This window comes from Sminthopsis crassicaudata, chromosome 2 (genome assembly GCF_048593235.1).
Source record: "Sminthopsis crassicaudata isolate SCR6 chromosome 2, ASM4859323v1, whole genome shotgun sequence".
Taxonomy (NCBI): domain Eukaryota; kingdom Metazoa; phylum Chordata; class Mammalia; order Dasyuromorphia; family Dasyuridae; genus Sminthopsis; species Sminthopsis crassicaudata.
The window spans coordinates 151,653,782-151,670,464 of NC_133618.1; the positions used below are offsets into that span (position 1 = coordinate 151,653,782).

General features: G+C 34.4%; 1 protein-coding gene and 1 non-coding gene across 2 annotated transcripts in view; both read right to left on the reverse strand.

The window, feature by feature from the left end:
- LOC141553289 (uncharacterized) overlaps nt 1-16,683 on the reverse strand; it is a 71,357-nt gene that overhangs the window by 39,538 nt on the left and 15,136 nt on the right. The window contains exon 2 of the mRNA XM_074285044.1: nt 9,440-9,655. Within this exon, the coding sequence (XP_074141145.1) occupies nt 9,440-9,645 (206 nt within the window). The 5' untranslated portion in view covers nt 9,646-9,655. The remainder of the gene's footprint in view (nt 1-9,439; nt 9,656-16,683) is intronic.
- LOC141559291 (U6atac minor spliceosomal RNA) lies at nt 3,972-4,096 on the reverse strand. The gene has a single exon (XR_012487350.1). It is a non-coding gene; the product is annotated as a U6atac minor spliceosomal RNA (small nuclear RNA).

The following is a 16,683-nucleotide window of genomic DNA, read 5'->3' on the forward strand; positions in this document are numbered from 1 at the left end:
CTCCAATTTCCAATTCCTCTCCACCTTTTCCATTTAATCTCAGGAAAGACAGAAACTTCACCCACTCTTTCAGGATTTTTCCATTTAGCCAATTTTCAGTATAGGTGATGCAATCCCTCCTTCCCCATCATCAAATGAAGAACATCAAATTTTAAAAGATATCCTATGAAACCCAGTACTCTGCTACACCTAAGTGCTTGATAAATATTTTGGACTGATGTGGAAATGGATCATATGTGGCCACAAAAGGTTAATGATCCCCCAACCAAAAATTAAACTTGAAATACAAAAATTAAAAGGAGAAATCAATAAAATTGAAAGTAAAAAAACTATTGAATTAATAAATAAAACCAAGAGTTGGTTTTATGAAAAAGCCAATAAAATAGATAAACCTTTGGTAAATTTGATCAAAAAAAAGAAAGAGGAAAATCAAATTGATAGTCTTACAAATGAAAAGGGGGATCTTTCCACCAATGAAGAGGAAATTAGAGAAATAATAAGGAGTTACTTTGCCCAACTTTATGCCAATAAATTTGATAACTTAAGTGAAATGGATGACTTCCTCCAAAAATATAGGCTCCCTAGATTAACAGAGGAGGAGATAAATTGCTTAAATAGTCCCATTTCAGAAAAAGAAATAGAACAAGCTATTAATCAACTCCCCAGGAAAAAATCCCCAGGGCCAGATGGATTCACATGTGAATTCTACCAAACATTTAAAGAACAATTAGCCCCAATGTTATATAAATTATTTGAAAAAATAGGGGATGAAGGAGTCCTACCAAACTCCTTTTATGACACAGACATGGTACTGATACCTAAACCAGGTAGATCGAAAGCTGAGAAAGAAAATTATAGACCAATCTCCTTAATGAATATTGATGCTAAAATCTTAAATAAGATATTAGCAAAAAGACTTCAGAAAATCATCTCCAAGATAATACACTATGATCAAGTAGGATTTATTTCAGGAATGCAGGGCTGGTTTAATATTAGGAAAACTATTAATATAATTGACCATATTAATAATCAAATTAATAAGAACCATATGATCATCTCAATAGATGCAGAAAAAGCATTTGACAAAATCCAACATCCATTCCTACTAAAAACTCTTGAGAGTATAGGAATAAATGGACTATTCCTTAGAATAATCAGGAGCATATATTTAAGACCTTCAGTAAGCATAATATGCAATAGAAATAAACTGCAACCTTTCCCAGTAAGATCAGGAGTGAAACAAGGTTGCCCATTATCACCATTACTATTCAATATAGTACTAGAAACGCTAGCCTCGGCAATAAGAGCCGAGAAAGAGATTCAAGGAATTAGAGTAGGAAATGAGGAAATTAAACTATCACTTTTTGCAGATGACATGATGGTATACTTAGAGAACCCCAAAGACTCTGCTAAAAAGCTACTAGAAATAATTCAAAATTTCAGCAAAGTGGCAGGATACAAAATAAATCCACATAAATCCTCGGCATTTTTATATATCACTAACAAAATGCAACAGCAAGAGATACAAAGAGAAATTCCATTCCAAACAAATGTTGAGAGTATAAAATATTTGGGAATCCATCTACCAAAGAAAAGTCAGGAATTATATGAGAAAAATTACAAAACACTTGCCACAAAAATAAAATCAGATTTAAATAATTGGAAAGACATTCAGTGCTCTTGGATAGGCCGAGCGAATATAATAAAGATGACAATACTCCCCAAACTAATCTATTTATTTAGTGCTATACCAATCAGACTCCCAAGAAACTATTTCAATGACCTAGAAAAAATAACAACAAAATTCATATGGAAGAATAAAAGGTCGAGAATTGCAAGGGAACTAATGAAAAAAAACTCAGAGGAAGGTGGTCTAAGTGTACCTGATCTAAAGCTATATTATATAGCAGCAGTCACCAAAACCATTTGGTATTGGCTAAGAAATAGACCGGTAGATCACTGGAACAGATTAGATACAAAGGACAAAAAAGGGTACATCTATAGCAATCTAATCTTTGACAAACCCAAAGATTCCAACATTAGGGATAAAAATTCATTATTCGGAAAAAACTGTTGGGAAAACTGGAAATTAGTATGGCAGAAATTAGATATGGATCCACACTTAACACCATATACCAAGATAAGATCAAAATGGGTCCATGATTTAGGCATAAAGAGGGAGATAATAAATAGATTAGAGGAACAGAGGATAATCTACCTCTCAGACTTGTGGAGGAGGAAGGAATTTATGACCAGAGGAGAACTAGAGATCATTATTGATCACAAAATAGAAGATTTTGATTACATCAAACTAAAAAGTTTCTGTACAAATAATACTAATGCAAACAAGATTAGAAGGGAAGTAACAAATTGGGAAAATATTTTTAAAAACAAAGGTTCTGACAAAGGTCTCATTTCCAAAATATATAGAGAACTGACCATAATTTATAAGAAACCGAACCATTCTCCAATTGATAAATGGTCAAAGGATATGAACAGACAATTCTCAGAGGAAGAAATTGAAACTATATCCACTCACATGAAAGAGTGTTCCAAATCACTACTGATCAGAGAAATGCAAATTAAGACCACTCTGAGATACCACTACACACCTGTCAGATTGGCTAAGATGACAGGAACAAATAATGATGAATGTTGGAGGGGATGTGGGGAAACTGGGACACTAATGCATTGCTGGTGGAGTTGCGAAAGAATCCAGCCATTCTGGAGAGCAATCTGGAATTATGCCCAAAAAGTTATCAAACTGTGCATACCCTTTGACCCAGCAGCGCTACTACTGGGATTATATCCCAAAGAAATACTAAAGAGCGGAAAGAGACATATATGTGCCAAAATGTTTGTGGCAGCTCTTTTTGTGGTAGCTAGAAACTGGAAGATGAATGGATGTCCATCAGTTGGAGAATGGTTGGGTAAATTGTGGTATATGAAGGTTATGGAATATTATTGCTCTGTAAGAAATGACCAGCAGGAGGAATACAGAGAGGCCTGGAGAGACTTTAATCAACTGATGCTGAGTGAAATGAGCAGAACCAGAAGATCACTGTACACTTCAACAACAATACTGTATGAGGATGTATTCTGATGGAAGTGGAAATCTTCAACATAAAGAAGATCCAACTCACTTCCAGTTGATCAATGATGGACAGAGGTAGCTACACCCAGAGAAGAAACACTGGGAAGTGAATGTAAATTGTTAGCACTAATATCTGTCTGCCCAGGTTGCATGTACCTTCGGATTCCAATGTTTATTGTGCAACAAGAAAATGATATTCACACACATGTATTGTACCTAGACTATATTGTAACACAGGTAAAATGTATGGGATTGCCTGTCATCGGGGGGAGGGAATAGAGGGAAGGAGGGGTAATTTGGAAAAATGAATACAAGGGATAATATTATAAAATATATATATATATATATATATATATAATAAAAAAAATTTAAAAAAAAAAAAAAGGTTAATGATTAAGAAATAGGACTGGTCTTATAAGTGTAAAGAAGAATTGGATGCCTATCTGTTTTGATTTGAAAATATAGGGGAAAAGACCTACTGATCTTCTCCTTCACCATTCCCTATCATCCTACTTTTATAGTTTTCTTTCTTTGAGTCTGAAGCAATTTTTAATCTTCAAAGATTCTGATTAAAAAATCACCATAATAATACTTTCTGATATCTACGTGACTTAGATGATACCCTAATACTTTACTTTATTTCATACAACTCTTTCATTTTACAGAAGAAACAGTTCAGAGGTTTTTTTAAAGAAAAAAATAATATTTAATGAAATAAATTACAATATCAGACTTTTCAAAACAGCCAAATAAAAGCAAAGATTGTAAATATACAAATTTTGGTTTTTTTATAGGCTGAATCTCAATAATTATATATTCTCTAGTCACACCCGTATTATTTTAACACAGGAAATCCATTAATGAAAGGGACCCTGCAAGTAATGAAAGAGTTTGTGCCACAGAGTAGTTGGCAATGCCTTAATCATAAATATGTTGTAAAAGACAGTGGGACCTCTTTCATCCTTCTCATGGGGAGTGCTAACCTCTCCTTTTATACAACACTCAGAGAGTTTTTACACATTAAACTTGGAGTCAGTAGAGACCTGAGTTTAAATGTTAACTCTAACTCTTACTAATTATACTACCTCTCTCAGCCTCAGTTTCCTTATCTGTAAAGTAGAGATAATGCCTGAAGCAGCTTGCTCATGGGTTGTTATACATAGTAAATGAAACAATTAATATAAAGTGCTTTGTAAATGAATATTATTAATGCTATTACTAAGCATATTATGTTTAAGACAAATCAGTTCTTGAATCTTTATCTGCCAACAACTCAGTTGTTAGTTAATACCTTATTAAACATTAATGATAATGAGCTATTGAATAGTACCTGATATGGTGATGGAATTGACTCTCCACTTTGGTACAAGCTGTTTTTGACCCATGCCTCAAGTATTGCAGTTATCATGCTGGTATATCTATCTGTCTCAACTGTCTCCCCATTTCAATCCACACTCTATACAGCCATCAAAGTGCTTCTTCTAAACTACAGTTCCAACCATGCCACCCATGGCTAATATGGAATTATTTTTTTGCATGACTGCATAGATATAATCTGCAAATTGCTTGTCTTTTCAAAGAGGGGGAAGGACAGAGAGGGAGGGAAGGACAGAATTTAGAACTCAAAATTTCAAAAAGCAAATATTAAAAATTGTTTTTACATTTAATTGTGAAAAAAAGTCCTTTAACTAAAGATGTAAATATCCTCCCTGTAAAGTCTGGCAATGTCTATGGACTCATCAGAAAAATATTTTTAAATAATTAGGGAATGTTAAATTTCAGTTAGAAGTTAGTGAAAATAAAGATGTCATTTTTTTCCTATCTAAGTTCATAAACCTGCTGAAATGTATCCACAAAGGGATCCATGGACTCTAGTTAAGAACCCCTTGTCTAGCCCACATACTGATTAGAGTCAGACTAAAGAAACATAGTAAAAATATGTAACTAAAAAAGAGATTCTGAACCTGAGTACCATGGATATCTTTTAGATAGTTTGTAAACTTGGAGTAGGAAAAAAAACTACAATTTTATTTTCACTTTATTTTCTTTGTAATACTATGCATTTTATTTTATGCATTCTTAAAAATACATTCTTCTAAAAATACATTATTCCACGAGACTGGCAAAGGCATCTGTGGCACACACAAAAAGATAAGAATCCTTTAAATAGGGGATGGGAGAAAAGGGGAGGAACTTGGAACACAAGATTTTGCAAGGGTCAATACTGAAAAATTATCCATGCATATGTTTTGAAAATAAAAAGTTTTAATAAAAAGAATCCTTCAAATAATATATGGAGTCTGAATGTATATCAAAGAATACCCTTTTTTGCTTTATTTTTCTTTTGTTTTTTTTTCCTTTGCAACATGGCTTATATGAAAATATTTTTGCATGACTGCACATGTATAATCTGTAGCAAATTGCTTGTCTTCTTAAAGAGGGGCAGGCTGAGAGGGAGGGAAGGAGAGAACTTAGAACTCAAAATTTTAAAAATAAATGTTAAAAATTGTTTTTACATGTAATTGTGAAAAAAAAATAAAAAGAGAATCCCAAAACTTTAAGATATATGCTCTATCCCATAGAGCACTCATTACATAGATAGATCCTCTGCAAGGATCTCAGTCTGCAGGAAAGATACTAGACAAATGCTTCCTTGACATTTTCCATACTGTAATGTTCTTTCTAAAATGTAATATTCTCTGTTGAGATTTTCTTGGGATCTCTGGAGCAGCCTTTGTTTCAGTTCAGTAATCACAAGTACAAATCCTTTATTGTCTCCTTCAAAGTCTTAATTCCTTCGCTTGGGGCTCAGCTAGTTTTCTGGAGGCCTTCTGGAGTCTTGGTTTCAGTGGAGAACCAAAGGAGAAAAACCTGCCACCAAGATGATGTGAGATGGGATGAATCTGTCTGAGTCCAAGGGTTTGTGTTCCAGCCTTCAGCCTCCAGCCTTCTGTCTGCTTGTCTCTGAATCTCTGGCTCTCCCTGGCTGAGGCTTCTAGCTTATATGCTACACTCCGAGTACAAACTAATCATTATATCACTAGGAAATCATTATTTGTTGTAGGATTAAATCAATGCTAAGCTAGATTTAATCATTGTCTCAATTCCACTCAGTACCTTGTTTCAAGTTCTGGTCCATAACATCTCCTTGTAGGATTAATCATACTGATCCATGCTAAATTAGATAACTATTGTCTCTATCAATTCCACTGACTTAGTACCTTGTAAGTTAAGTTCAGAGTTCTGGCCCATAACACCATACCCCTAAAAATAATATCTTATGATTATTTAGTGCTTTGAAATTTACAAAAAATTCCTTATAACAAAGCTATGAGCATATGTGTGTATCCATATCTATATCTATATCTATAAATCACAATTGAAGATGAGAAAATTGAGTCTGAGAGAGAAAATATGAGTTGCTTATATATAATCACATATCTAGAAAGTTTCAGAACCTGGCCTAGAACTCAGGTCTTCTGAAACTAATGCCTCAGTGCAGGGAAACTCCTCATCAGGATTTCACTTGTTGAAATTAAAGCCTCCTATAGAGCTAATTGGGGGTTTGAAAAATGATAGCTAATAAATATCCTCCCCTTGACCCATCTCCAGATAAGAGAGCTTAAGATGTTGCCCTGGACATTTACTGGAAAACCAGGCCTGAGCCAGTCAGCTAATCTTGAGAGATGCTGAAGTTGCAAATTCTTCCTAATACCTGAAGCATAGGAAAAGTAATGACAAAGAGTTCCCTGGACTGTTCCTTGCCATTTAATTCCTTCTTCTCTGTACTGATTATTACCATTTTGCCTCCGGGAACTCTCTGAGGAGTTTCTCTAAAAGCCTAATGGAGCTTGAACCCAATGTATAATATTAATTATTTGTAATTGTACCCTGAGATGCAGGTTTTATGGTTTCATCATGGACTGGAGGATGGATAATTCCCTTCATAATTAATGTACCAATACCCCACAGTGCAGCAGAATAGTCAGTTTGTATTGAAATGTCTGGAGAGGAAGTCACATAAGGCTAAATTCTCCAGCATTAATTTTACATCACAAAGTTAATCTGTAAGGAATTTCAGCTGAGGTTAGTGATGCCTAATGCACTTAGGGACATACAAATGAATTTTAAACAGCCCCTTTCTCAAAGTAAGAACTTCCCTGAAATTAATTACAGAATTATGGACCATAGAATGTTGCTGGAAGGGACCTTAGGGCTTATCTAGTGATTGAATCATGAATGCCTAGAACTAGTGGCACCTTAGAGATAATCTATCTCACTTTACAGATGAAATTACTGAGTTTTGGAGAGTTTAAATGATTTACTTAATATCACAGATAGTGAGAACCTTTAGCTACTCAAGATACCCTTTCCAAGGTCATCAGTGATCTAATCCAGAATTCTTTGTGCTGTTCCTCCAATTATAAACATATGTTCATTGACTTTATTCAACTTTTAAGAATAAGGGTATTCTCTTTTCCTCCCATTTAATGAGAAAGGGATCATTCATCTCTGAAGCCCCATTCAACTCAAAACTATCTCTGTCCTCATTTTCCTTGAGCTATTAAAACATTTTACAGTTGATCATGTCATTCTTGACATTCTTTTATCTTCTGGTTTCCACAATACTAATCTCTCCTGCTATTCCTACCTATATGACTGCTCCTTGGTTTCCTTTGCTGGTTTTTCTTTCTCCTTTTCTTCTTTTACTCAAATCTAGGCATCTATGAAAATTTTGTTCTCAGCCTTTTTCTCCTATACTTCTATTTCTTCCCTTAGCCACATTGGCTGGTCTTATTATGATAATAGTATAAGAAAATTAGGTCTGGTCTCAGATCATCTGTGTCCCTACATCTTTGGCACTTCGTATTTGTGTGACTTTGAGTAAATAACTTCTCAGGACTTGAATTTTGTCCCCCATAAAATTAGGGATTTGGATTAGATTTCCTCTGAGGTCTCTTCTGTCAGTCTATGATACATAACATAAAAATTGTTTCTAAATCTACATCTCCATTACCTCCTCTCCCTAGTCTGAAATTTTCCACTGCCTTTTAGATCTCTACATCTGGAAATCTTATTGAATGCCTCAGATTAAATATATCCAAAGGTGAAGACATCTTCTCCACAAAACCTATCTCTTCCAATTACTTTATTCTTATTGCCAGCAGTAGTCACGTAGGCTTGAAACCTGAGTCATCTTTGATTCTCCCCTAACCTTTACCTGTTCCTCCAGTGAGTTGCCAAATATAATCAATTCTGCCAGTCACTTACTGGTCATGTGTGTATCCTCTTCTATTCCCATTTCCACTCTCCTCTTTACTTGTTACCAATATTAGATTAGACTTTTAGTGGATCTCCCTGCCTCCAGGTTTTTTTTTCTCTCCAGGCTAATCTTTACACTTCTGTCAAAGCATCCTTCCAAGGCAAAAGTCTAATCAGATAATTCCCTAGTTCACCTTCAATCAGATCCCATAATTTATAAAGGACAAAACACAAACTCCTTGCTCTGACATTCAAGGTCCTCTACAATTCATTTGAGAACTGAATTTTAATGTAATTGGTTTTCCTTGTAACTCTGTGTATTTTATTTCATGCATTTAAAAACATTAATCTGAAAGAAGGATGCATAGTCTTTAGAGATTGCCAGAGGAGCCCATGACATGAAAAAGGTCAAGAATCTTCATTAGACAATCATAATGGCATAGTATTCTCTACTTAGATTCAGGAATAAGCTAACATTTATATAACTTTTAGTGTTTTTAAAATGCTTCACCCATATCTCATTTGTTAAATCTTGTGAGGTAGCTAGTAGTTATCTGCTTTGGATTGATAAGGAAACTGAGTCTGAAAGATTTTAAGTTATTTTTTTTCAGAGTTACATAGTCAGTAAATTACTAAGTAAATTAGTAAATTACTAAGGCAGGATTTGAATTTGAGTCTTCTTGATTCTAATAAACATCTACCCATGACCTGGGTTTAAATCTTGCTTCTTATATTTATTAGCTATGTATCTATAATAAAGCCCTTAACTTCTTTGACTTCAGTTCCCTTAACCATAAAGTGGAATTGATCTAACTAGTGAGGTAATTAGTGAGAATCGAATGGAATAACATATGTAAAGCATATTGAGAATTTTAAAGTGCTTCATGAATGTCAACTATTATCAATTATTAGTATGGACTGAATATAATAATTATCAGTAGAGGGAATTCCAGCAACTAAAAAATTGATAAATTTTTGGACATATTGAGGTTGAATTAGACCTTAAACAAAGGTTTCACTAAAAAACTCACCAATGATTTGACAAATGACATATAAGTGGGTTTAAATTTGGGAAAATATTACCTTTTTGCAAAATGTGCCAGTTGTTTGCTGGCTTTTGCCAACTCCTCTGCCATTGTCCCTAAGCCAGTAAATGTTTCATTCTCCACATCTCTTCTCTCCATTGAGATAATTAAATGGCAAAGCTGGGCAACCATTGAGGAGATAATTCTCTCAATGTTTTTGTTATAAGTGATTGAACTGATGTCACATAAATGGAAAGCCTCCATTGAGTTCAACCTGCAAATAAAATGGAAAATAAATTTAATATTAGCAACTGCAATTATTTCTCATAGAAGTATAGCTGGAGGGGCAGCAAGTCTGTGCTTGTGACATATTTCATTCACTTAGAATCTATCTTCCAGGTTAGTCAGTGTGGAAGGTAAGAGAGTATTCCCTTTCTGTCTTTTTGTGCGATAGTGAAGGTTCAGTGTCATAGGACTTAGAGCTGGAAGGGATCTTGGGGATCATCTAGCTGCTTCTTTTTACAGAAGGGGAAACTGAGGTTCTGAAAGGATGTTCAATTAATTCTCTTTCTGTCAGGCACCTTCTTTATGAGTATCCCAAAGTAGTCCCTTCTACTACCAAGTTAATATGTCTGACTTCCCATTATAAATAAGAATTTACAACCCTCCGATTGTCCCTCCTCCCAAAGCATTTATTGTACAATTCATCCCTGAGCTATAGTCCAGTGATTCTAGCTCTAAACAGGTAGAGCATGCCAAAATGAGAAGGTACTCGACATGAAAGGAAGAAAGTCAATCAAATGTTAAAAAAAAAAATGCTATTCATAATCTGTATAACACATTGGAGAGTAAGCAGAGGCATTCTGATAAATGTTCAACAACTAACTGGCTTTCCAAAATATGGAGCGCACACTTTCAAGTTTAATCTGAATTGTTAACATTTTCTTTTTAAAATTTATTTTATTTGAAAAAAACAGTAAAAAAGAAAAACAGAAAAAATACAAAACAAAATAAAGCAAAACAAAATAGAATATTGTCGTGCCCAGCAGAACATCAAGGAGGACTCAAATATATAACAACAAATTACCAGATCAAGTATATATATATATATATATATATATATATATATATATATATATATATATATATATATATATATATATAGAAGAAATCATATTCATGAATGTCCATTTTTTCTTTTCTTCCTTGTAAATTTTTCTTTGGTTCTCTGCTGTATACCTTATTTACTTTATTCTTTTCCCCTTTCATCCCCACCACCATTTTCAAGCAAGCTACAGTTTAAAAATATATTTATGTATACATATGTAGATATATACATACATACACACACACTCACATAACCTCTCACATATACACACATATCTTTCTATACCTGCCACCATTTTAATTAAATTCTCCTTCACATTGGCAGTAATAATAATAACAATAATAATTTATTAAGTATCTATTGTGTGCCAGGAACTGTACTAAATGATTTACAAATATTATTTCATTTTATCCTCACACAACCCTGAAAAGTCGATGCTATTATTATCCCCAATTTATAGTTGATGAAACTGAGACAAATAGTGGTTTAAGTGACTTGCCTATAGTCATACAGTAAGTATCTGCATCTAACTTTGAACTTAGATCTTCCTTACTCTAGTTTCAGTCTTCTGTGCCATCAAGCTACCTGCCAAGTACTCCCACCTGTAGAAATACCACCCAATAGTACACAATGTTGCTAAAGTCAGAACTTTTCATCTTCCCATTCTCTCCCCTGAGTTTAGTCAGATCCTCATTATGGGTGGAGGAAATGATTGAAATTTTGGCCTCAACACAAGAATTGCTTCAAAATGACAGCAGGAGGTAAATCAAATCACTGATTTATTTAGAAAAGAGGCAAGGAACATTTAGTCTCTAGACTGGATTCAGTTCAATCCAACAAGCATTGGTTAGCATCTACTATGTGCAGGGCAATGTGGTGTATTGAATGGTTAATAAGACCTGGTTTCAAGTCTTTTCTCTGTCACACATTAATTATGTGACCTTGGACAGGTTGCTTAAACTCAGTGCTCCACGTAACTCTAAAAATATAAGCTACAAAACAGATTTTGATCTATACTATTAGAGAAAAATTTTCATTTAGGAGTCCCCTATTCCCATAAAAGTTTAGAGCCAGTATAAAAAAGTTGTTCTAAGCAGAGTGTTAGGCATTATAGCTAGAGAAATAGAGATGACATTGACATTCTTTGCAAGGAGATTTCACTTAAATTAGGGGGAAAATCATATATAAGCAAAGGTATGGTACAAGGGAAGATGAGATGTGTTATATACAGCAAATACAGACAACGTTCTATAAGAAATTTCAGAAGGGGTTTTAACATTGGGAGATAGGATGGGTAATATCAGGGAAAGGTTTTCTTGAATGAATGGAAAGATGGAATTAAAAGTGGAAAGAGTTCATTCCAGGTTTTGGAAATGACAGGAACAAAAGCACAAGAGCAGGAGAAGACAGCAGATGACAGTAAAGATTGGTGAATAGTCCACTTTGGTTATAACAGAATAAATGAAGGTATGTACATTTGAGAATACAGTAGGTTAGAGCCAGATAATGGAGGAACTCAGGTGTTAATGCTTTATAAACTCCTGATTCTATCAGTAGCTAATAAAGAACAACTAAAATTTTCTGAGTAAAGGAGTGAGATGATCATAGTGAGTACATTAGCAAAATTACTGAGGCAATGCATTGAAGGATGGATTGGAAATGGAATAGACAGGAAGTGGACAGACTAGGGAGAAAGCTATTATAGTAATCTAAGTCAGTTAAAATGAGAGCTCCTGAATAAGACAGGTTGCATTAGGAATTGAAAAGATAAAAGAAATGCTTTGGCAATGGAAATAACAACATATAATAACTGATTAAATTTGGAGAGAGAGGAAGAGAAAGGGGGGAGGGTAGAATCAAAGATGACTCAAAGGTTTCTGACTGAAGTGACTCAGGAGTATGGTGGCCTTGACAGAAGTGGAAAAATCATGGGAAGGAGAAAGAGAGAAGAAAATTAGTCCTATTTTAGATTTGGCTCTGGATCAATTTCATTTGGCAAGTACCTAGAAGCAATTCCAGTTATGTCTATAATTGCAAAAAGTGTAATGTAGCTTTAAGAAGTTGATGTCCTAAAAAGCCTCGAGTCATAGGCCCCTTCAGGGGCCTTAGAAGCCTTCTAGTTTTTAAAAAGGTTTTCCTGACAACCCCCAATTTTTCTTTTTGTAAATTCTACCCATTCCTCCTTAGTTTTATGTGTCTCAAGAAAGTAGACCTTTTTTTGCTAACAACATAAGATATCTTATTTTTACCAGAAGTTTGTCTTTTTTATCCATTAAAAATGAGGGGCAACAAGAATTTTAAGCATTCTGGTGCTTCCAGGATTTGAATAGTAATTAGAATATTTTTTGTAATTTATGAGTGTGTGTGTGTGTGTGTGTGTGTGTGTGTGTGTATAGAGAAGGCAGATAAAGGAACAAATAAGCAATAGGTGAAAATTTCAGAGCACATTCAGGTCTTTTGTCAGGAAAAACTTCTTAGAAATTAGATTAGTTCACCAATGAAATGAATGGCCCTCTTTGGAAGGTGATGTTTTTTTCTTGGAAGTCTTTAAGCAAAGATCAAATATACATTTTTAAGCAATTTGAACTAGGCTACATAGCTATTGAGATCCTTTCCTATTCTCAAATTCAATGATTCCATCTTTTTTTATTTTTGATATTGGATATTTCTCCTTTCCCCCTCTAAAGAGTTATGATTAGCAATATCTTTGTCTCTCAGGGTCCGAATGTATGATCTATGCAGGGAGGCAATGTCAAGGTAAAAACCAGCTTATAATCATGCTACTGACTCAGCAGGAAACATGCTGTAACTATTAAAAAAAAACTCAAAATGTTGTGGAGCCTGGTTGTGTCCAATGGCAACTTCACTAGTATTCCCCTAGTAGTTTGTCTCATGATATTGTGAAGACCTCCCTGGCTATAAATCATTGTTCTGGTGCATTGATTGATTCCTGGATTCTTCTCAGTCCCAAAAATAATGATTTCTGACTTGATCTAGCCTTTAATTTATGGTCACTTCATTGCCCATGTAGATTTCTTCCCTCTCCTTCCACAAGTAGGCAGTTTCCCTCAGCCCCAAGAATATGTTGACAAGGTGTTTTGTGTTTGTTTTAACCATCTCATCACCTCACTTTTTTGTCTCCTTCCTTCTCTTTTGGCACTTGATCCATCTTCTTTAATTTGCAACCATTTAGAAGTAAGGTAAGTCCATAGCTTCATGATTTACTAGTTTATTGAATAGCATTTTACTAGTTTATTGAGTAGCATTTTAAGCTCTCCGTTCTTTATTTGAAAAGCAGATGAGTGGGACAGTTTAAGCATTTTTCAAAAAAGAAAACAAAATTAAATTTCAGTTTATTTTTATGAATGAGATACTAGATCAACTATGTGTGTTGATCACTGACTCTTTCCTACTACCATAAAAAGTTATGAAAGAAGCAGTTCTGAACTATTATTAAAAAAATTTAAAAATAAAAAAGCAGTTCTGGAGATATCTGGGAAGACTTGTGTAAGCTGATACAGAGTGAAATGAACAGAATCAAGAAAGCAATTTGTATAATAACAACAACATTATAAGTAGAAACAACTTTGAAAGACTTAAGAATTCTGATTCAATGACCAATCCCAGTTCCAGAAAACTTAAAATAGAGGATGTCCCTATCCATTGCCTAACAGAAAAGTATTAGGTTCAAATGAGATAAGTTGTTGAGATGTAATCAATGTGATTTTGTTTTGCTTCACTGTGCATATTTTTTTAAAACAGGGATTTTTTTTTTCTTTTTTTCAGTGGGGGAAGAAATGAGAGGGAGAGAAAAAGAAATACTTCTTAATTAGAAAAAAATAAAAGTAGAAAAGAAAGAAAAAAATTAAATTTTTGGAATTTGCATTATTGGAAAAAGTCTCTTCAATTTTCATTAAATTAAATGGGTATGTTGACTTCTGGTTTCTGTGACCAATTAAGATAGAGATACTTTCTCCAATTCTCATCCATAACCCTTTAAACCTTCCCCCCCTCAAAAAAAAAAAAAAAAAGGATCATGCACAAGAAAATAAAATTCAATTTCAGTTGTCTCCAAGGTCCAAGAAACCAAGAATCCTAATGTGTTAATTAATAGCAGAGAAGGATCATACCATATCCTTAACATATTCATTCAGCTCCTTTCCCCCAATGGCCACCATATTCTGGCAGTGCTTTGGGCTTGCAATGGAGCTCAACTCCTCTCTCTCTCTCTCTGTGCACCACTTCAAAAAAGTCAAAAGCCAGGAATCTATTCTAATGGAAACATTGTTCTACGCTGCAAAGGTGCTTAGCTAGAGAACTGAGAAACAGAAAGAATTGAATAGAATAAAACTTCAATGCCTGGGTTCATGAGCTTCAAAACAAGGGAAACTGATCTGTAGTCAGTTCTGTCCCCCTCTCCCCTCAGAAGTCACTTGAAGGCCAGTGAAACATTAATTGTGCAGCACAGAAAGCTGAAACAGTTTTAAGGACCAGCCCCAAGGAGTCAGAAAGTAAGAGGCAAAAGAATATAAATTGTAAAAGACTGAAATTACCAAAGATCTCAAAAGGAAGAAAATTTAGTTAAAAATTATCAGTCCAAGCAAATAAATCAATGGGAAAAATATTATTAATAGGAGGGGTCTCCAGACAAATGAGCACAGACATTTTTTTTTTTTAATTTTTTATTTTATTTTATAATTATAACATTTTTTGACAGTACATATGCATGGGTAATTTTTTACAACATTATCCCTTGCACTTACTTCTATTCAGATTTTTTCCCTTCCTCCCCCAACCCCCTCCCCCAGATGACAAGCAGTCTTATATATGTTAAATATATTACAGTATATTCTAGATACAATATATGTGTGTAGAACCGAATTTTTTGTTGCACAGGAAGAATTGGATTCAGAAGGTAAAAATAACAGTTTACATTCATTTCCCAGTGTTCCTTTTCTGGATGTAGCTGGTTCTGTCCATCATTAATAAGTTGGAATTGGATTAGCTCTTCTCTATGTTGAAGAAATCCACTTCCATCAGCATACATCCTCATACAGTATCATTGTTGAAGTGTATAATGATATTCTGGTTCTGCTCGTTTCACTCAGCATCAGTTGATGTAAGTCTCTCCAAGCCTCTCTGTATTTCTCCTGTTGGTCATTTCTTATAGAACAATAATATTCCATAACATTCATATACCATAGTTTACCCAACCATTCTCCAATTGATGGACATCCATTCATCTTCCAGCTTCTAGCCACTATGAAAAGGGCTGCCACAAACATTTTGGCACATACAGGACCCTTTCCCTTCTCTAGTAGTTCCTTGGGGTATAAGCCCAGTAGTAGTATGGCTGGGTCAAAGGGTATGCACATTTTGATAACTTTTTGGGCATAATTCCAGATTGCTCTCCAGAATGGTTGGATTCTTTCACAACTCCACCAACAATGCATCAGTGTCCCAGTTTTCCCACAGCCCCTCCAACATTCATCGTTATTTGTTCCTGTCATCTTAGCCAATCTGACAGGTGTGTAATGATACCTCAGAGTTGTCTTAATTTGCATTTCTCTGATCAATAGTGATTTGGAACACTCTTTCATATGAGTGGAAATAGTTTTAATTTCATCATCTGAAAATTGTCTGTTCATATCCTTTGACCATTTATCAATTGGAGAATGGCTTGATTTCTTATAAATTAAAGTCAATTCTCTGTATATTTTGGAGATGAGGCCTTTATCAGAACCTTTAACTGTAAAAATTTTTTCCCAATTTGTTACTTCCCTTCTAATCTTGTTTGCATTAGTTTTGTTTGTGCAGAAACTTTTTAATTTGGTGTAATCAAAATGTTCTATTTTGTGATCAATAATGGTCTCTAGTTCTCCCTTGGACACAAACTCCTTCCTCCTCCACAAGTCTGAGAGGTAAACCATCCCATGTTCCTCCAATTTATTTATGATTTCGTTCTTTATGCCTAAATCTTGGACCCATTTTGATCTAATCTTAGTATGTGGTGTTAAATGTGGGTCCATTCCTAGTTTCTGCCATACTAATTTCCAGTTTTCCCAGCAGTTTTTGTCAAATAATGAATTCTTATCCCAAAATTTGGGATCTTTGGGTTTGTCAAAGATTAGATTGCTATTTTTATTCACTATCTTGTCCTGTGAACCTAACCTATGCCACTGATCAACTAGTCT